Source organism: Siphateles boraxobius, unplaced genomic scaffold (genome assembly GCF_051911475.1).
Source record: "Siphateles boraxobius isolate OS27281-9 unplaced genomic scaffold, OSU_SipBor_1 19, whole genome shotgun sequence".
Lineage (NCBI taxonomy): Eukaryota > Metazoa > Chordata > Actinopteri > Cypriniformes > Leuciscidae > Siphateles > Siphateles boraxobius.
The window spans coordinates 8,461,159-8,482,096 of record NW_027508799.1 but is presented as its reverse complement, the minus strand read 5'-3'; the positions used below and the strand labels follow the sequence as shown (position 1 = coordinate 8,482,096).

Sequence of the window (20,938 nt, the reverse complement as noted above, 5' to 3'; positions counted from 1 at the left end):
GACGAGGGACTGCTGCATTATCTGCCTTACAGAAACTTGGATGTCTGCTGAGATTCCAGACTCGGCCATCGAAACCGCGGGGTTCTCAGTGCACCGAGCGGATAGAGTTAAAGACCTCTCAGGTAAAAGCAGAGGTGGAGGTGTATGTTTTATGATCAACAAATCCTGGTGTGATCAGAGGCACGTACATTCTATCAAGTCTTTCTGCTCTCCTGATCTGGAATTTCTCATGCTTCTGTGTCGACCATTCTGGCTACCGAGGGAATTCACAGCGGTCATTATCACGGCTGTGTACATTCCCCCACAAGCCGACACAGACCGGGCACTAAAGGAACTGTATGGGGAAATAAGCGAGCAGGAAACCGCGCACCCTGAGGCCGCGTTCATTGTGTCCGGGGACTTTAACAAAGCCAACTTTAAGAAAATAGCACCTAAATACCACCAACACATAAACTTTAACACACGAGGGGACCGGATTTTGGATCATTGCTACTCCCCTTTCCGGGATGGCTACAAATCCCTCCCCCGCCCACCTTTTGGCAAATCGGATCACTCTTCCGTTCTCCTTCTGCCCGCTTACAGGCAGAAACTGAAACAGGAAACACCCGCCCTCAAAACGATCCAGTGCTGGTCGGACCAATCAGACTCTATGCTTCAGGACTGTTTTGATCACGCGGACTGGGAGATGTTCCGGTCGGCCTCTGATGACGACATCGAGGCTTATGCTGATAGCGTAACCTGTTTCATCAGGAAGTGCGTAGAAGACGTTGTTCCGATCAAAACAATACGGATTTACCCGAACCAGAAACCATGGATTAATGGCGATGTTCGTGCAGCACTCAAAGCGCGGACCTCCGCTTTTAACTCCGGGAGTGCGGAGGAGAAAAAACAAGCAAGTTATGCCCTCCGAAAAACTATCAGAGCAGCAAAACGCCAATTCAGGGACAAGATTGAAGGACAGTTCAACACCACCGACTCTAGAAGCATGTGGAAGGGAATTAATAGCATTACGGACTATAAAGGAAACATAAACTCCACAGTGAACAACACTGCCTCTCTCCCAGATGAGCTGAACACTTTTTATGCTCGATTTGAGGGAACTAACATCCCCCTCGCGGAGAGAGTTCTCGCGGCTGAAGCTACAGAGGTTAGTACACTCTCCGTCTCTGTAGCGGATGTAACCCGATCTTTCCGTCGGGTGAACATCCGTAAAGCCGCGGGTCCAGACGGTATTCCGGGCCGCGTCATCAGAAAGTGCGCGAACCAACTAGCTGGTGTTTTTACGGACATTTTCAATTGGTCCCTCTCCTTGTCTGTAGTCCCCACATGCTTCAAAACGTCCATCATCGTACCTGTACCGAAGCAAACCAACATCACCTGCTTAAATGACTGGCGCCCTGTTGCTCTGACCCCCATCATCAGTAAATGCTTTGAGAGACTAGTCAGAGATTACATCTGCTCTGTTCTACCTTCCTCACTGGACCCACTGCAGTTTGCATACCGCAATAACCGCTCCACTGATGATGCTATTGCATCTACAATACACACTGCTCTCTCCCACCTGGAAAAGAGGAACACATATGTGAGAATGCTATTTGTAGACTACAGCTCAGCATTCAATACCATAGTGCCCTCCTTGCTTGATGTGAAACTCCGGGCTCTGGGCTTAAACAGCTTGCTGTGCAGCTGGATCCTGGACTTCCTGTCAAACAGACGCCAGGTGGTTAGAATAGGCAGCAACATCTCCTCATCACTGACCCTCAACACTGGAGCCCCACAGGGCTGTGTTCTCAGCCCACTCTTGTACTCCTTGTACACATATGACTGCGTGGCAACTCACAGCTCTAATTCCATCATCAAGTTTGCTGATGATACTACGGTCGTAGGTCTGATCACCGACAACGATGAAACGGCCTACAGAGAGGAGGTGCTCACTCTGACGCACTGGTGTCAGAGGAACAACCTCTCCCTCAACATCAGCAAAACCAAGGAGCTAGTGGTCGACTTCAGGAAGAACGACAGAGAACACAGCCCCATCACCATCAATGGAGCACCGGTGGAGAGAGTCAGCAGCTTCAAGTTCCTCGGTGTCCACATCACAGAGGAACTCACATGGTCCGTCCACACTGAGGCCGTCGTGAAGAAGGCTCATCAGCGCCTCTCCTTCCTGAGACGGCTGAGGAAGTTTGGAATGAACCGCCACATCCTCACACAGTTCTACACCAGCACCGTCGAGAGCATCCTGACTGGCTGCATCACTGCCTGGTATGGCAATACTACCAGCCGTAACCGCAAAGCCTTGCGAAGGGTGGTGCGCACTGCCAGCCGTATCATCGGAGGTGAGCTTCCCTCCCTCCAGGATATTTATGCCAGGCGGTGTGTGAAGAAAGCTCGGAGGATCATCAGAGACTCTAGCCACCCGAGCCATGGGCTGCTCTCACTGCTACCCTCAGGCCGGCGGTACCGCAGCATCAGGACACACACCAGCCGACTCCATGACAGCTTCTTCCCACAAGCAATTAGATTTCTAAACTCTTGATCCCTCATGATCAATAACCATAAACATTCTAACTGTCAACACAGCACAACATAACCTACTGCATTTACATAATATATATATATATATATATATATATATATATATATATATATATATATATATATTTGCACCTTACGAGTATCTACTCTATGTATAATTACCTCTTTTTGTATTTTTGTATACTGTTGTATATGTAAATTGTTGTATATTGTATATTGTTGTATATTGTAAACTGTTGTATATTGTACATTGTATATTATTTATTGTTCTGTTAGTGTATATGGTACTGTGAGTAATTGTGCGCACATTAGATGTGTAATCTATGTAAATCTGATGTTTGCTGTAATTGTTTTCGTCACATCGTGTCATACTGCTATGTTGCTCGGAACTGCACCTTAGAATTTCACCCACTGTTGCACTTGTGTATATGGTTGTGTGACAATAAAAGGATTTGATTGATTGATTGATTTGATAGTGAAGTGGCCAGAGGGATCATTCTGCCTCCATTCTAAGCTCCGCCCACAAAAAAAGTCACCATGTTTACTAACGAAAAGGGGTCTATTAGTCTATATTTAGGGATAATCCTAACGCTTCATGTGTTTCTCTGCGTTACCGTTTGTGCAGCAGTCTTAGCAATCTTAGGTAGGCCTATTCATTTAGGCTAATTTTAATATGAATTGCATCCGACAAAAAAAAAAATTCATGCGAGAACTTCAAAGGCTACTAACTAGACTACTAAGATTTCTCTAAGATTTTAAACAGCCACTTCTAAAAACGTGTGAGGTTTACTTAGGCTTTAGGATTTTTTAATAAATTAAAATCATATCATTAAATAATAGATTAAAAAAGGCATGCACGTACGTCCTATTCCTCACGAATGGGGCTTTATAGTGCACGCAATGTCCGATTCTTCTAACCAAGTTTCAACGTAGGCTAGATACGTTAGGATTTTGAACATGTGTGTTGGCAGTATGCTGATGAATCAACCCCATTTTGACGTTGAATCGATGTTGTATTTTCGACGTTATAACGTTCTGATGTAAGGATCAAATAGTGAATGTTGATTCAACGTTTAAAATTGATCGATGACTGATACTGACCTTTACAACTAAAAATCAACGTTGAATCAACGTCTGTCTGCTATCTGGGTCAGGATGAGTGAGCCAGATTATATCTTAATGTGAAGGTTACAAGGATGAAATATTACAACATAGAGGCACCAAGAGATATTATTTGGATTTAACTGCAGATTTTGTTAAATATGCAAGTGTTTGACAGTTTAAATATGTAAAAGATACAAAATTAGAAACAAGGTTTAAGATTTCAAATACAATTATTACGATACTTTATTTTTAATATATACATTTTTTTATTATTATTATTATTATTATTTAACGTCAATGCTTCACACTCCATCTAGGTAGGTAGTGGAATATGCACAATAGCAGGTTTGCAAACTGCCATAAAACTTTACAGATGAAGGACTTTTATTTTAGTCTGGTGATGTGACGTCATAAGGCTGCGCCAAGACCCCGCGTCAGTTGTGATTCGGCTGAAGAAAGGTTGGTGTTTTTAAGCACTTAAATCGATGTCAAATTTACAGCTCTTTCTAACGATGGTGAATTACTATTTAATGTAATATTGTATTGATTTATCTTACGTTAATGAACGTTATTTTTGTGAGTAATTCGCATCCACACATGAGTACTAGAAAAGGTGCTTCTCATTTTGGTCCCTATGAATCCCCGTAATGTCGAGAGTACACTAATGTAATGCTTAGCTCGAGCGCGGACTCACGCACAAAACTGGACAGATGTAACTTACAGTGCTCTCTTAAGAACTGCCTCTCCTCTCGCTCAGATATTGCGCGTTCGCACTCACGAATCTCTACGTGCTCTTGCACTAGAAAGCTTCTGAATTAAACTTTGTCAAAAGCTATCAACCAATTAGAATAGAATTCCACGACGACTGACCGATGAAAATGCTAGATAAAATCTTATCGGCTGAGAGTGAACTGCACCTGGAAATCTTTTGAGAATCAACACCATTATTTTCTTTACAATTTGAAATTTATCAATATGAATTAAATATATCTTAGACTGGGGCGTTATATTTAAAGAAGGCTATTTGAAAAACATGGTACTTTAAGTATACAACTGTTAATGCAATGCGTTATCTTGGGAAAAGAGATATGAAAGTAAATCTATAACAATAATTATAATATAAATATTATATATAAATAAGAAACCATCAGTAAATGGATTTATAAAATTGGGATAGGATGAATAAAGTGTTTATCGTGTTGGCCGATATTATGTTCTTTCAACATTGATAAATTATTCAAACTTAATTTGAATGCTGTCATGGAGATCAATACAATATAATATAAATTAGCTGGTTTAACGAATGAGGCGGGCAAAATAATTCAAGACAAAACTCAACTGTAGTTGGTGTCTATTGTCCACAGTAACTACGGCCCCGTTTACACGAAGGGAAGACGCAGATATTTCCCTGCGGTTTGGCCTCTCATTTACACGAAAACCCTGTTTTTATCACAGTATATGATTATTTCTAAAAACTCCAGCCAAAGTGGAGATTTCTGATAACACCAGTTATGTGTCAACTGGGAGAAACTGGGTTTTAGGTTCTCAAACGTCGCATTATGCTCCAGAAAATCCTTTACGTCATGTGAGCGCCCAGTTTGGCAAAGTTATGATGGCGCTCGACGGCGTATTTATGCGGTTGATGTATATGACAACGTTTTTGAAAACGATGTTGAGTGCAAGATGTTATTGAAAACGGAGGGGGGGGGAAATATTCGTTTCTCTAAATAACCAGCTATGTGTAAATGTCCTAAGTAACTAGCTAGGTTACATTAAATACTGAATATTGATAGCGAGCGAGCAAGAGCTTTATACCAATAAAAGCAATCACTGTATTAAATTTAAAATAAAATATCTTATTTCTGTGGCTGAAATATGAATCACTGATACAGTATTCCTAAGTGAATTATATTTTTAGAACATTTTTATCAGTTGTATGTGATATACAGGAAAAATTTGTCTGTTAAAGGTGCTCTAAGCGATGTCGGGTGACATCACTTCTTGTTGACGTTTAAAGTATTGTCAAACAAAACGAAGGCTAGCTAGACCCTCCCTCCTCCTCATCTGCGCACTAACCCCCCAAACCCCACCCCCAAACCCTTCTTATCGGTTATTGGCTGGAACAGTTTATGTTTCGTGGTGTGGGTAAGCCCAGTTTGTTTTTGTTGTCGTTTGTGGAGCCTGGGGTGTCTGCAGAGACGTGTTTTTTTACAGTGTGTTCAGGGGACAGGCAGCTAGCGGATAGTGAGGAGATGTTTGTTGTATGTGACAAAAAATGTTTTGGCCTAAAAAACGCGCGACATCGCTTTGAGCACCTTTAACTAGATTTAAGAAGGCTCTGAAATTATAGAACAAAAAATGAGTTCATTATTTACTCAAAACAAAAAAAATAAAAAATTAAACTCAAAAGAAATGCAAATACTTTGTTTCTAAACACTTTAATTTCTAAGAACTTGTAAAAAAAAAAATGTTAAGCATGTTAAGGAAATTAATTATTCTGAAGATAAATCATGGTCGCACCACAGGACTTTAAGGCTACGGCCAATTCATCTAGATGAAGAAACACGAAATTCACTTAAGTTAAAATTCTAATATGAATTTCTGTGTACACAACATCCTTAATGTTTGAACAATTGCAGCAGGTATTTGTTATTTTCTTTTGTATTTTAAAATTGGCCTGTCGAAAATCCTTATACGTCATTGATCCCAATTATGTTCATCTAAACTATATGTTTAATAATAATTGTTAATCTAAAATTGTTTATGAGTAATGGATTAGGGGTATAATAATTATATAAATCATAAGTCATATAAAATAATAAAAAATAATCATTGCTTACTTTGTAGTGACCTTTAATTTGGAGCAAGACTAACAGACATTACTGCGTCAGAGATGTGTGACTTTACTTTCAACTGATTGGTCCAACTCCAGTTTGAGATCTCTTACTCGGGACATAAGCTGCCCCGGAACAGGTTAGCTGTGGTGCATAAGTTACTGTGGCGATGAATACTGCTAAAAGCCGAGCCACTTTAATGGACCCTAAAACCTAGGGTTGATACAAACTTAAATGAATCATACCTTTGGTATAGGCCCTTGGTGTTCGTCTCTTTTGTCCCTTTTCACTCCTGTCCTGATTTCTTCGAAGGGAGGGTCTATAGGCGGGTAAATGAATGGGCTTTTTCAGATTTTTCTATCTAATGGATGAAATCAGCTCCACACACTGTACATACAATACAATACAATACCATTTTATTTGTATAGCTCATTTAAAAACAACTGGCGTTGACCAAAGTGCTTAACAAGGCCAAAAGACATACAAGTAAAAAAAAATAAGCATAAAACGCATTTACGCTTCCCTTTCAGAAGGCGTGCAATTTGGACTAATTGTAAATGAGTGATGCATTTCTGTGGGGCACCAATGTATAAGGACTACTATACTAGTCCAAGTAATAATTATATACTAGTCCAAGTCTGGATGTTACAAATACATACATGGCAATCTCAAAATGGTTAGCCGACAAGAAAGGCTTAACCTTGGCTAAAAGACGGAGATGAAAAAAGCAGGACTTAACCACAGCACTTATCTGTTAATCATATTTAAGATTATCAAACCAGACCCCCAAATTCCGAACACAGGTGGTGCTATATGGTAACAAGGTTTGGAGATCAAAATCATGAGTACTACGATCATTAGAGCCAAACAAAATGATTTCGGTTTTACTCTCATTAAGACTCAAGAAGTTACTAGCAAGCCAGAGTTTTAGTTCGTCTAGGCCTGGCGGCCCGCGATAACATCTGAAACACATCTGTAAAACTGTTAAAACTGTACATTGCTTTGAAAAAATTAATCTATCCATTTAGTGGTGTTTAGTGGCCGAAAACAGCACCACAAATCCCATTGCAATTTAAAAGGGTATGTTGACCAAGTAATCAATATTCAGTGTGACTTAATGACAAGCTTATTAATAGCCGCGTTTCCATTACCTGTCAATTTTTTCGCCGGCGCGAACACTTGCATTTTCCTATCAACAGTGGAGACAACATAAAATAGTCTATCATTTCTGGTCATACAGAAAATAATAATACATTATTCGCAACTTCTTTTATTTGTGTAAACTCATAATAACAAGAAAACATTGTGCTTTTGTAAAATAAAATAAAACAATCAGTAGCTAGCCTACGCGCTTGCATGATCTCCGTGAACTGGAGCGCGAGAACTGAAACAAAATATAGCCTATGTAGGCTTGAAATGTCCACTTTTAAACAAATTCGAATCGAAAGCTAATACCTTCTGATTATGTAATCCGTATGAAAGGTGCATTTCTCTCTAAAAGCGCATCTGCTTAGCAGCGGAGATAGAGATATGTTTTTAGCCGACACTTAGAAAACAATGATTAATAAACAATTAAAATGCCTCGCTGTTTTTTCAGACACATTTATTATCATTCGCCTATAACTCACCTATAAATCACCTTTCTGTGGGCTGTGGTTCCAGAGACACAGGCTATAGCCTATATGGCTCTTCTCATTCAGCACTGCTGGAAAAATATAAATTCCAGGTTCTAATTTGGCCTTAGAAAACCAGTAAAATCGACATGTTTTCCATATTAATTTGTGAATATTTTAAATGTTTAATAAAGGGGCAAAAAGTAATAACAAAAATCTGAAAAAGTCTGTCGGCAGCAGTTGGTGTTGCCAGTTCAAATTAAAATGTTGGTGTTCAACTTTGCGTTTTAAAAAGACAACAACCGTTAATTTTTTCGTTTTTCAGTTAGGGGTTAAAAAGAATAGAAAATAATAGCGCAAAACATTTGCGCAAATCTGCAATAATGGAAACGCGACTGACAGGCAATGATTGATATGAATGATGATGACTTGTTTGGTAAGCTTCTATTTTAAAAGTTTCTGTTAAAAAAAACTCGCCAGGTTTTGCCTCAGTTATGAATTTAAATGTGTTTATTGCAATAAATGTAAACTGTAGAGATGCAATCTGGTCATTAAAATTATTTCAAATGGGATTTTCTTTTCAGTTTTTTGTTTCTTTTTCTCCCCCGCCCCTTTGGCGGCCCTCAGTTCAATGTTGGGTTACTAAATTGGCCCTCACCTATGAAAACTTTGAGAACCCCTGCTCTAGGCAGTCCAATATTGGCTTTAAAGCAACGTTGTCATCACGCTTCAAAGCCAAGTAAATTTGAGTGTCATCCGCATACAGATGGAAAGAAACCCCATGTCTACTTAAGATAGAACCCAAGGGGAACATACATAAATCATAAAACATATGAACGCAACCGGAGACGATGAAAAAACACACAGAGAGCATCAGCTTTCGTGTCTGCTCTGAAAGCAGCAATGCGACACAGAACAAGTGTGTGTTAGAAATCAGAAATGGTGAAAGAACATTTTGCATGGTACGTTTTTCAAACCAAAATCTTCAAACCAAACTTGGGTCTTCAGCTGACAAAGCTTAAATCCGTCTGGCCAGTAGATGAAGAGTAGGTGGTCTTTTGTGGCTGTTTACACACATACGACCACATGAGCATATACACTACAAAAGCAATACAGTCCAATGCGTTTTTGTCTACCTCTGGAAGTGGACAAGCTCAAAACGTTTTAGAACCCGTTTACACCTGTATTTAGTGTTGTCCACTTTGATCCGATCGACAAAAATGCATCTTAATACTAGGTGTTAATCGAGCCAAAGTCTTTCCAGGTCACAGGGCTCAAGTCCAAGTTAAGTGGCAAGTCTTTTTTGTGTAAGTCTAAGTCGAGTTGCAAGTCGTCAAATTTAGCCCAAACTGCTTTTCCACCGTCGTGCAGAACAGTTCTGAGAACAGTTGGGAATGGTTCCAGTTATTTTCACTTGAGCTTCTGGAAAATTAAACCATATCTGTACCGGATTGGCACAGAATGGAACGATTGAGCAACAAGAACAGCTTAGCTCGACGGTGGAAGAGTGGCTCAAGTCATGTGACTCGAGTCTACAAGCCTGGCAATTAGTGATGAAACTGAGCTTTTTGAAACTCCACGTCAAATGAACTAAATAAGGCTTTGCAAAATGATTCAGTGATTTGAAGTGCTCGATTCATCGCATGCTGACGATACATGTTGGTAAATGTAGTTGATTATGCAACGAGAACACAAACAATGACAACTTTTATTAACCAGTTGCAAATGTTTTGAAATGTACAAATTATTAAATACAAAAAAAGTAAAGTTTCTGTATAGCTTTTTATTTATTCATTTCTAGTGCTAGTTTTGCGTTTGTTTTGGCTCATCAGGCCATTTAAAGCCATTCCCTATGACTGTCTCTCTTACCAGTGCACTGACTACTGAGCTGATTGAGATGCCAGAGATTTAGTTTGGATATATTTTTCCTTCTGTTAATTACCGGTATTCTCATCTTAAACAGGACAAACACACAGAAAAACCCCTGGTGAAGCAACTGAGATCCACACTACACTATTATAAAGATGGCGTTTATTAAAGAAGAGAGTGAAGACGTGAAGATTGAAGAAACTTTCAGAGTGAAACAAGAAGAAACTGAGGAACAAACAGGTTGGTTTCATTCTCAAAGCAGAAGTCAGTCAATTTTCCTCAGTCAATTTCCAGCTCTACAGAAATGAATATGTTTGGACAAAAGTCATATATGTGTCCTAATTAAAGCAGTTTTATTTGACATGTAGTGGGTCGCTCAAAGCTGGGCATCCGTTATGACATGTTATTCATTAAATTAGCAAAAATAATGTTAATGTAGCCTAAAAAATAATTAACACTATACCAAAGTCAAGGAAATTCTGTTCACTCTGCAGCCATATTTGCCACACCTTTGCCTATATCGGTCATCCAAGACTAACCTATTTACTTGAATTGGGGAATCCTGAAATCTCAAACTGCTCGCCAAAACTAACAATTAAATAACACATTTCAAATCAGCAACAAAATTTGAGATGAACTGTCCCATAAATGTTTCTTATGCTCAAAGAGTTTAAAAAAAGGGTATTTTTCAGGCTGGACCAGCCAATGCACCTGTGCAGTCCTAAGTGGGCATCTCCAATCACTGACTGCTTCTATAGCACCTAGAGCTTGTAATAGCAGCTGCAGTGATGCGATGACTTTAATAATCAGGGATTGGCTCTTATACTTAGAAGGCACTCATTGCACTTCCTCCCATACACGAGTGATATGAGTGCATTGTCTTTGCTTTGTGAAATCTGAGACTAAACCCGATATCTATTTCTGAGCCGAAAACCATTAATTTCTTTCACTTAATTATGCAACAGTATCTAACAAAAAAGAAAAAGTTACTAGGTAGAAGCAAACTCTGATTTCTTGATTTACTTCACTTTGTTACTCGAAGTCATGTGTTTATAAATTTATGTCTAGTTTCATTTCCCCTTTTGTTATGTCTGGAGATGTTTGAGTGTTTGGGGACATTTCAGGTTTCAAAAGCATATAATTGTTAATCCTGCGAGACTCTCGAACTGTGCCGCGAATCGCGTGAATGTGAAAACAACAGACTCGGATGCGCGTTTGTTCAGAAAGTAAAGTAACCTGCGCATGCATTTTAGCCGATTACAATGTATTCAGTTAAAGGATGATAGTGTTGATGATTTACCTTGGATATGAGAGGGAGAGCCTGCAATTTATTCAAAAACACAAACCTCACATGTACAAAAAGGACAGTAGATGTTTTTAAATTTGACAAATATGCAGTTACTTAAATATATTACTAACTTTGATACCTTGAACAATATCATGAGAAAACCGTAATTGTTACTCCCCTCAAGGTTTAATAAAGGCTCAAGTCGTTCCTGGGTTTGAACAGGCATTTATTCGGTTACAGTCTTCAAACATGTCTTTACATGCTCCCTTATTGCTACATTTCCAAATTGCCGTCAGAACTCATTGGCCACATGATCCAGAGAGGGTAAACTTAGGGGGTTATTCATCTTCACACTTCACCAACAAAACGTATGGATATGGAACTACTGCCCTTTGTCTCAGTCATATATATATATATATATATATATATATATATATATATATATATATTGTCAAAACCGTGTATGCCCATTTTGCCGATTTTGAGATTTTTCGACGGATAGAATGTCCAGGTTCATTTCCATTTACAGTATGCTTCACATTATCTAAATGACCAATGAAAAGTTGTGAAATCATGTCATCTGATTTTCACGTATATCCATTTGGTGTCAAATCTGTCAATCACGCCGCGTATCTCCCACCCTATGGAGGCATCTCGCCGGTCTCGTGAAGTTTCATCGTAAGCGTCTCTGGAAGCTCAGCATTGGATAGCCGAATAACACTGTGAGTTAAAGCATCAGCAAACGTTTGTTTTTGACAACTGTTCACAAGTTTATTATATATTCACAAAATTATGGTAGGACTGTGCAAACAAAGTATCAGTCTAGCATTGCCATGTCAGTGTATTGATTCATTGTCCCTTCATAGTTTGCAAGAGACATTTAATAAACTGAGACGTAGGCTATTTACTAAACTGAGCGTATTTAATAAACTGAGACATAGGCTATTTAATAAACTGAGCGTAGCCTATTCATCTGTCAATATGAAACGCGACTTGGTCATTCTAATTAATGATCGGAAGAACGCGTATCGACCACCGTTTCTGTAAAATATGCACGTATGTCCATTTAAACTTGATTTTGGTCAAATGTGGATTATATCATTACACTGGCAAGAATATGGTTACATTTAAAGATGCTGTACCAAGTATGCAACGCTACGTTCAACTGCTTTTGAAATTACGGTGTTTTTTTCACTTCCTGAAAAGTAACCGTTTTGGACATACGCGAGTTTCATCGGGCAGCGACGATATGCACTTAGTGCCCTCTTATGCTCAACCAAGCTTTCCATCATGTAAAATGCTGAATTCCTCCTAGTTGCAACATCTTGTTGTAAACGTTTTATTGGCATCCCGGGCTCCTTCTGTATACCTTGTAGGCAACTGCATGCAAGTTGTAAGTGCTTGAAATGTCCCACCATTCTCTTTCCCAAGGCCACAACATCAGCAATGCTGCGCTGCGAAAGGACACCTATGTGTGTGCTATGCATGGTAAACTTGGAACTCCAATCTCCACCATCGCTTTGGTCATGTTGCGCGCATTGTCTTTTAGCACTATGTGCACTTTTTGGGGATTTTCCACTTCTCAATCATCCCTTCAAATGCGGATGCAGTCAATGCAGCTGTGTGAGAGCACGGACCCTCTTGTGTGTGTATAGAATCACCTTTTCAAGGATGAAATCCTGGTCAATCCACTGGGCAGTGAAGCTCAACATACTGATAGGGCTTACACTCAATGTCCAGATATTAGTTGTAAAGCTCACAAAAGTGATATCATCGAGGAGCTTCTCTAAGTGGGAATACACAACACTATACAGGTCAGGTAAGGCCACATCTTAGAAGTAGCAACGGCTAGGCATAGCATACCGTGGGTCTAAGTAGTTATTCAGTTGGCGGCATCCTTCATCTTCCACAATGCTAAAAGGTTGAGCATATCCAGAGCAATCATTTCATTATTTTTCAGTTCACGGCTTTTACCTTTGGGTGGTTGTTGCTAAATTTGTTTGCCTTTTCAAATGATTGATTGATATGCACCTGACGAGTTGTCGTTGGTGTTTTTTTTTTTTTCTATTTTCTTCATGAATAGGTGAGATTATGATTTTAGATTTGTTGAGTGTGGATTGGCTCCTCCTTGCAAGACAGATGCCTTGAAGTTGTTGGAAATAGCAACTTTGTAATCAGTCTGACTTATTGTACAATATCCACCATTCTCTTTCCCAAAACCACAATGTCGGCAATGTTGCGCTGCGATAGGACACCTTCATGCACTGCCAGATGCAGCGTATGTGCAAAAAATGGACTTTGGAACTCTAGAACTCAGACACTCTTTACAAAACATCTGAGTTGACGCATGCATATAATCAACACTCTTTGTATCTGCAAGGCATATCCGCATAATTTTTCCTTATTGGACTGATAATTCCTTTATATGCCATTATCGGCTGATTCTGATGTTGTGCCGATAATATTGTGCATCAGGGTATGAAGAGAATTTCAACCAGCATTACAATTTTTTTTTTTAAGCAAATCACCTACCCTGCCTTTAAGCACTCTAGATGCTGATTTTTTTTAACCAACTTGAGCTTATTTATTGACCCTGCAACTTTTTTAATGTGTAAGAAGGCTGTTCTACAAACGTAAGAAATCAGGACAAATTACTGTGAACACAACACTTGGGTTCTTAACCTTGAAAACCAAATGAAGATCTAGAATCTTTTGTGGAGAGGTTTTTGATCCAATAACTAATGATTCTGTTTTGCCAGATTTTAATAGAAGAAATTAATATGCTTTTTTAACATTAATACACTGCTACAAATTAACTTGCCATCCCATCTATTATAACATTAATACAATCTGATACAGAGTTATGTTTTGTCAGGTTGTGAGGAAAACTGAGTATATTCTGCTCACCATAGTGAAGTCTAATGACGTCGCTCAGAGGAAACGTATACAAGGAGAAAAGCAGAGGACCTAATACTTAGTCATGTGGGACACCAATACTTTTATTTGATGAGGTATATCTTCATTTACAGAAGCTAAGTTGTAGTGGTTGGATAGATGGGACCTGAACCATGCTAATGCTTGTCTACAAATGTCAACATAATTCTCAAGCTGTCAAAGATGTAACTGTAATCTGCATGAGTGATTAAAGTTGACAACATTTTTCTAATATTGTTGACATGAATGTCAGATATGAGATCGGTCTTTAATTAATCAGTTCCCCTGGATGAGTGTGTGTGTTACACTTTATTTTGATGGTCCTTTGATGGACATTCTGTTGACTATAAGTAAAAACCAAAACTGTCTATTTAATAACTGTGTATTTATAATTGTTATAGGCTACTTAATCTCTCTCTTTCCGTTAGAGACATTTGAATGTGAGATTCTGGAAACAAGATCTAAATTTTGCGGACCCGGCAGGTCGGGAAATAAAGTGGGTGAACACAGAGTGTATTTTAAGTGGTTGCTGAATGGAACCTTGTAGGAGCGGGACGAAAAAAAACAGTCCCGCGCAGACCTCCTTAAACCATTGGTGTGTATCTGTGTGTCCTGAATAAATAATAATAATAAAAAGGAATTAAGTTCAAAAGTCGGACTGTAAGCGAATGAGGCATGATTGCTATTCACACCTTTATTAAAATGGCTGTAATCTGTTACCACAATAGTACTTGATCTGTTTAAAAATGATTTAATTGATATATGCCTGCTAAGGTGAGACAGAGTTTATTAAGAGTATTTAATTTGTATCCATAGGCCTACTCCGTGTATCTGGCCCCACCATCTACTGGCTAAAAAAAATATTGGCCCACGGCCAAAGTTAGTTGCCAACGCCCTGCATTAGAGTATTAGTAGACTGTCTGCTTAATATCTGCTAACCCCTTTTTTTATGGTCCCTCAAACATTTTACTGATTATAAGTAACTTTGTAAGTACATGTCAAGTTATTGTAACTGTATTAATACTCCGAGTTAGTAGACCTGTAGGTTTTTTAAAGGGTTTGATAACTGCCAGTTTTAAAGTTTTTGGACATGTCCTAAACAAAGCAAATATTTGACAATATTGACAAGAGTTGCAGAGAAACGCTTCTTTCAGTGTCTTAGTAGTTATGGGACCTAACATACATAGGTTTTTGGTTTTGATGCTTTTATGTTGATTTTGATGCCTTGCGTGTCTAAATGTTTGTTGCTTTGTGCCATTAAACTGGGGTTAACTTTTATTTGTCTCTTTTTCGCTTAGACCTGATGTCACTGAAAGAGGAGCGTGAAGACCTGAATGAAATAGAAGAGAAAGATCAGTACCAGAAACATCATGCTTTAACTCGAGACAAATCATTTAGTTGCTCACAGACTGCCAAGTCTTCCTCACGAAAAACAGCTCTGAAGACAGTAACTGGAAGTTATATCACCTGCTTTCAGTGTGGAAAGAGTTTCGCTCAAAAAGGAAACCTTAAGAAACACATGCGAATTCACAGTGGAGAGAAGCCTTATACCTGCAGACTGTGTGGAAAGAGTTTCACGGCAGCACTAAACCTTAAGTATCACATAAACAGTCATAGTGGAGAAAAGCCATTCAGATGTGATCAGTGTGGAAAGAGATTCACACGTAAAGTACACTTTAAAAACCACATGAAGATTCACTCGAGAGAGAACTGTTTTGTATGTCATCAGTGTGGAAAGAGTTTCCCTGAAAAAGGCAACCTTAAAATCCACATGAGACTTCACACTGGAGAGCAGCCTTACACATGCACTCAGTGCGGAAAGAGTTTTACATATAAAAAATCACTTGATGCCCACATGAGAAATCACACTGGAGAGAACCCGTTCACCTGCCAACTGTGTGGAAAGAGCTTCACTCAAAAAGGAAACCTTAAAATACACATGGAAATACACACTGGAGTGAGCTCTTACACCTGCCAACAGTGTGGAAAGAACTTCACTCAAAAAGGAACCCTTAACAGGCACATGCGAGTTCACACTGGCGAGAGTTCTTTCACTTGCCAACAATGTGGAAAGAGCTTCACTCAAAAAGGAAACCTTAAAATCCACATGAGACTTCACACTGGAGCGAGCTCCTACACCTGCCAACAGTGTGGAAAGAGTTTCACTCAAAAAGGAAACCTTAAAATCCACATGGGAATACACACCGGAGAGAGCTCTTTCACCTGCCAACAGTGTGGAAAGAGCTTCACTCAAAAAGGAAACCTTAAACTCCACATGAGACTTCACACTGGAGAGAAGTTTTACACATGCCCTCAGTGTGGAAAGAGTTTCACATACAAAAAATCCCTTGATTCCCACATGAGAAATCACACTGGAGAAAAGCCTTTCACCTGCCAACTGTGTGGAAAGAGCTTCTCTCAAAAATGTAACCTTAAAATCCACATGGGAATTCACACTGGAGAGAGCTCTTACACCTGCCATCAGTGTGGAAAGAGCTTCACTCAAAAAGGAACCCTTAACAGGCACTTGGGTATTCACACGGGAGAGAGCTCTTTCACCTGCCAACAGTGTGGAAAGAGTTTCAATCAAAAAGGAAACCTTAAAACACATGAGAATTCACACCGTAGAGAAGCGTTATACCTGCATAATGTTCCCGTTATCGCTGTAAAGCTGCTTTGAAACAATCTGTATTGTATAAAGTGCTATATAAATAAAGGTTATTTGACTGGGGAAAAAGTTTCACTGCAGAACTAAAACTTGTGTATCAGATGAAGTCACTGATGAAAAGCCGTTCAGGTGGTAAAGTGTAAATTTGCCAGTTTTCAACCCACTTTGTATTGTTAAAATATTGGTAGTCTATTTAGTTTATTTGTCAACAAAAGTCTGGGCTTTTGTGAAAACTATAGATTATACTTCCACATTCTTTTATCCCCACCCATGGACAGTCGAATCAACAGAAGGTTATTAACAGTACAAAACAATTTTCAGTGAAAAACTAACCTTTAAATAATGGTTTTATGTCTACTCTTTAAACATCATTATGGTAAAAATGGAACACTATGGCAACAGCTTTCTTACCTGTACATGACAGCATTTTGCTTCGTGGGGAACTGACAGCATGGCAGTTTCTTTCCGTTTGGCCTAAAACTGTGTTGGTGGTCATCCAGTTTGAATGGTTGACTGCAAACACAGAGTTTTTCAGATTTTCCGTTGCAGCTTTCTCTCCATATATGCGTTTCTTTGCAGCCTTTAGCCACTGCCTACAACGTGATGGATCCTTCACTGGAAACCGAAAGTAACTCACTTATGCTATACGTTTACTCTTTGAATTCTTGCACCCAGGAAGAAAAAACACAATTGACTAAGCATTTGCTAAGAAGCATTTCCTACTAAAGCTAGGTGCTATTTAACTCTTGTAAGCGCACCATAGCAGACTGGTGGGAGTTGCCTTGGGCGGCAACATGCCCTTTGCATTGTAGGTATTGAAGTTTTCATACCTATTTGGCAGAGCCTTTTTCCCTGTTTTCTCTAGTCAGGTAGCAATTATTAAACATTTTTAGGCAGGTGTAGTGAAAAACTTCTTTCTTAGCATTTCTTTCTGTTTTGTACTTTATATGATTTGTGTCTGGATGGAGTCTGCTTTTGTGGAAATTTACTGGCAGGCTCTGATAAGAAGTTACTACAACTTGTTTTTGTGTCTGTGTTGACACAGCTGCACATCCTTGAAACTATCTTTTGCAGGAGCTCGACTTGACTGCTAGGAACAGAAGTGAGATTTTGAACTCTTCTTGAGTACTTTTCCATTTCCTAATATGGTAATGTGTGGGTATATAAAAAAAACCTGCACTAGACGAGGTTGTCTTTTCACGGCAGAAAACTCTGATGTCTGTGTGTGAATGGGCTTCTTGCAAGAATAAAACTCAAGAAAGACAGTTTTGTCTACCTGGTTTATTGCATACTCACCACAAATAACTGAATATTAATATTTACATAACAAATGGTGTCAGAAGTGGGATTCCGCGTGTGATTCATCTGGACCCGAGAACGTTTGAGGCTGATCATCCCGGTTTCCAAAGACTGATTCCCTACCCCGAAGTATTCAGGGAAGAGGGACGAATTTCTGAGGGCCCGGAGTTTCACAGCCAGACTTAAGATCTCCATTCACAGGTGACAACAGCCAGAATTGAAACTTGATTGGATCAAACTAGGGCCGATTATTGATATAAATCTCTTGATTTGATTGGTTTCTGGTTCATTGAGAATTCCAGATATATGTTAAATTGAAAAGAGGAAAATCTCTTAATTATGTAGACTATAGGGACTATTCTTGTATTAAAAGCTAACGAAACATGGTTAGGAAAAAGGAGATGATGTATGGAGCTGGGCATGGATTACTGGGTTACTGAAAAAGGCTGAATATGTGGGAGTTATGATTGTACACTGATCAAAATTATAAATGCAACACTTTTGTTTTTGCCCTCATTTTTCATGAGCTGAACTCAAAGATCTAAGACTTTTTCTATTTACACTAAAGGCCTATTTCTCTCAAATATTGTTCACAAATCTGTCTAAATCTGTGTTAGTGAGCACTTCTCCTTTATCGAGATAATCCATCCACCTCACAGGTGTGGCATATCAAGATGCCGATTAGATAGCATGATTAATGCACAGGTGTGCCTTAGGCTGGCCACAATAAACAACCACTCTAAAATGTGCAGTTTTATCACACAGCACAATCCCACAGATGTCGCAAGTTTTTAGGGAGCGTGCAATTGGCATGCTGACTGCTGGAACGTCCACCAGAGCTGTTGCCCGTGAATTGAATGTTCATTTCTCTTCCACAAGCCGTCTCCAAAGGCGTTTCAGAGAAATTGGCTGTACATCCAACCGGCCTCACAAACGCAGACCACGTGTAACCACACCAGCCAAGGACCTCCACATCCAGCTTCTTTACCTCCAAGATCGTATGAGACCAGCCACCCGGACAGCTGCTGCAACAATCGGTTTGCATAACCAAAGAATTTCTGCACAAACTGTCAGAAACCATCATCTGCATGCGCATCGTCCTCATCGTGGTCTCAACCTGACTGGGCAAATGCTCACTTTCGACGACGTCTGGCACTTTGGAGAGGTATTCTGTTCACGAATGAATCCCGGTTTTCACTGTACATTGCAGATAGCAGACAGTGTGTATGGCATTATGTGGGTGAGCGGTTTGCTGATGTCTATGTTGTGGATCGAGTGGCCCATGGTAGCGGTGGGGTTATGGTATGGGCAGGCGTATGTTATGGACAACGAACACAGGTGTATTTTATTGATGGCATTTTGAATACACAGAGATACCATGACGAGATCCTGAGGCTCATTGTTGTCCCATTCATCCACGACCATCACCTCATACTGCAGCATGATAATGCACGGCCCCATGTTGCAAGGATCTGTACACAATTCCTGGAAGCTGAAAACATCCCACTTCTTGCATGGCCAGCTTACTCACCAGACATGTCACCCATTGATGATGTTTGGGATTCCCTGGATCGGCGTATACGGCAGCGTGTTCCAGGTCCTGCCAATATCCAGCAACTTCGCACAGCCATTGAAGAGTGGTACAACATTCCACAGGCCACAATCAACAAGCTGATCAACTCTATGCGAAGGAGATGTGTTGCACTGCATGAGGCAAATGGTTGGTCACACCAGATACTGACTGGTTTTCGGACCCCGCAATGCAGTAAAACTGAACATTTTAGAGCGGCCTTTTTTTGTGGCCAGCCTAAGGCACACCTGTGCAATAATCATACTGTCTGTAATGGCCGATGACATGGCCACACAAAAGGACGGTAACTGATGTAGTGCCCCCAACAGTTGTTTATGGGGGAAAGCTAACCTGAGTTCTTTTAATTCTAATTTATTAATTTACTTTTAATTTGAATTCTTCAAATTCTATAATTATTTTAATAAGGGCAAATGATTAGATTGCTGTTGTTCTCAAATAAACCCAGAATTATAAAATGGAAATAAGATAACAATAGCAACAACAATTGAAACAAATGGCCAAGCCTTTTACTGGATATTAGGGGTGTGCAAAGCAGCCGGTATTTGTATTTGTATTTGTATTCGAGTAAAATCCAAAATAGGCGTAAAAATCTAGTTTTTTTGCGTTACACTTCTAATTTACGTTATAGTGTAGCTGCTAAGTATTCTTTAATTATATAAATCCAGCAATGAACATGTACCAAGGAACGTCATTGAAAAGAAAATAACATAACAGCCATTACCTCATCCATGGTTAAACCAACAACTAATAAAATACCATTGTGAACATTATGAATCCCACCACCCCCCGTCCTTGTTGGAGGACGCTGAACAGACAGAATAAGTAAGGGATAATGTATAGTGAGGCGGTTGATTATGAGCCTGACGCGAAGCGGAGGGGTCTTGAATCAGCCTGAAGGGTTTGTATTCGCTATAACAAGTGACAACCACCTCGCTATACATTATCCCGCTTACTACATGGCTACCTACCAAATAAATCAATAATTTGACTCAAAATATTGATTTAAAAAGGAGTTTATTGATTTAAAAACGATTGTATTGCTTCCGCTAAAAAAAATAGTCCGTTCCGTCTCTACGTGTAGAATCCATGGCAACGCTCTGTTTTTCGTGGCAACGGTGTGTTATACTTAGCAGCGGTCTGTTATTAAGAAATAACCATGGAAATAACAGACCGCATTCTACATTAGAATTCAACCAAGCC

The 20,938-nt window shown here is 39.5% G+C and overlaps 1 protein-coding gene across 2 annotated transcripts; it reads left to right on the top strand.

Moving 5' to 3' along the window:
* Nucleotides 1-4,033: 4,033 nt before the first annotated feature.
* On the top strand, nt 4,034-18,113 carry LOC143742459 (uncharacterized). 2 transcript variants are annotated; one of them, XM_077235326.1, is made up of 3 exons: nt 4,034-4,101; nt 10,053-10,198; nt 15,479-18,113. In XM_077235326.1, exons 2-3 carry the CDS (start codon nt 10,114-10,116, stop codon nt 16,858-16,860), a joined length of 1,467 nt encoding a protein of 488 aa, XP_077091441.1. In that variant the 5' UTR covers nt 4,034-4,101; nt 10,053-10,113; the 3' UTR covers nt 16,861-18,113. The 2 variants fall into 2 exon arrangements, with proteins under 2 accessions (XP_077091441.1, XP_077091442.1); XM_077235327.1 differs by lacking the exons at nt 4,034-4,101; nt 10,053-10,198 and adding an exon at nt 14,123-14,257.
* The last annotated feature ends 2,825 nt before the right edge of the window (nt 18,114-20,938 follow it).

Bases quoted from the DNA above. Each gene is read 5' to 3' on its own strand.
- LOC143742459 (XM_077235326.1), top strand. From the start codon at position 10,114: ATGGCGTTTATTAAAGAAGAGAGTGAAGACGTGAAGATTGAAGAAACT. The intron at 10,199-15,478 runs GTTGGTTTCATT...TTTTTCGCTTAG, and splicing joins AGAAACTGAGGAACAAACAG to ACCTGATGTCACTGAAAGAG.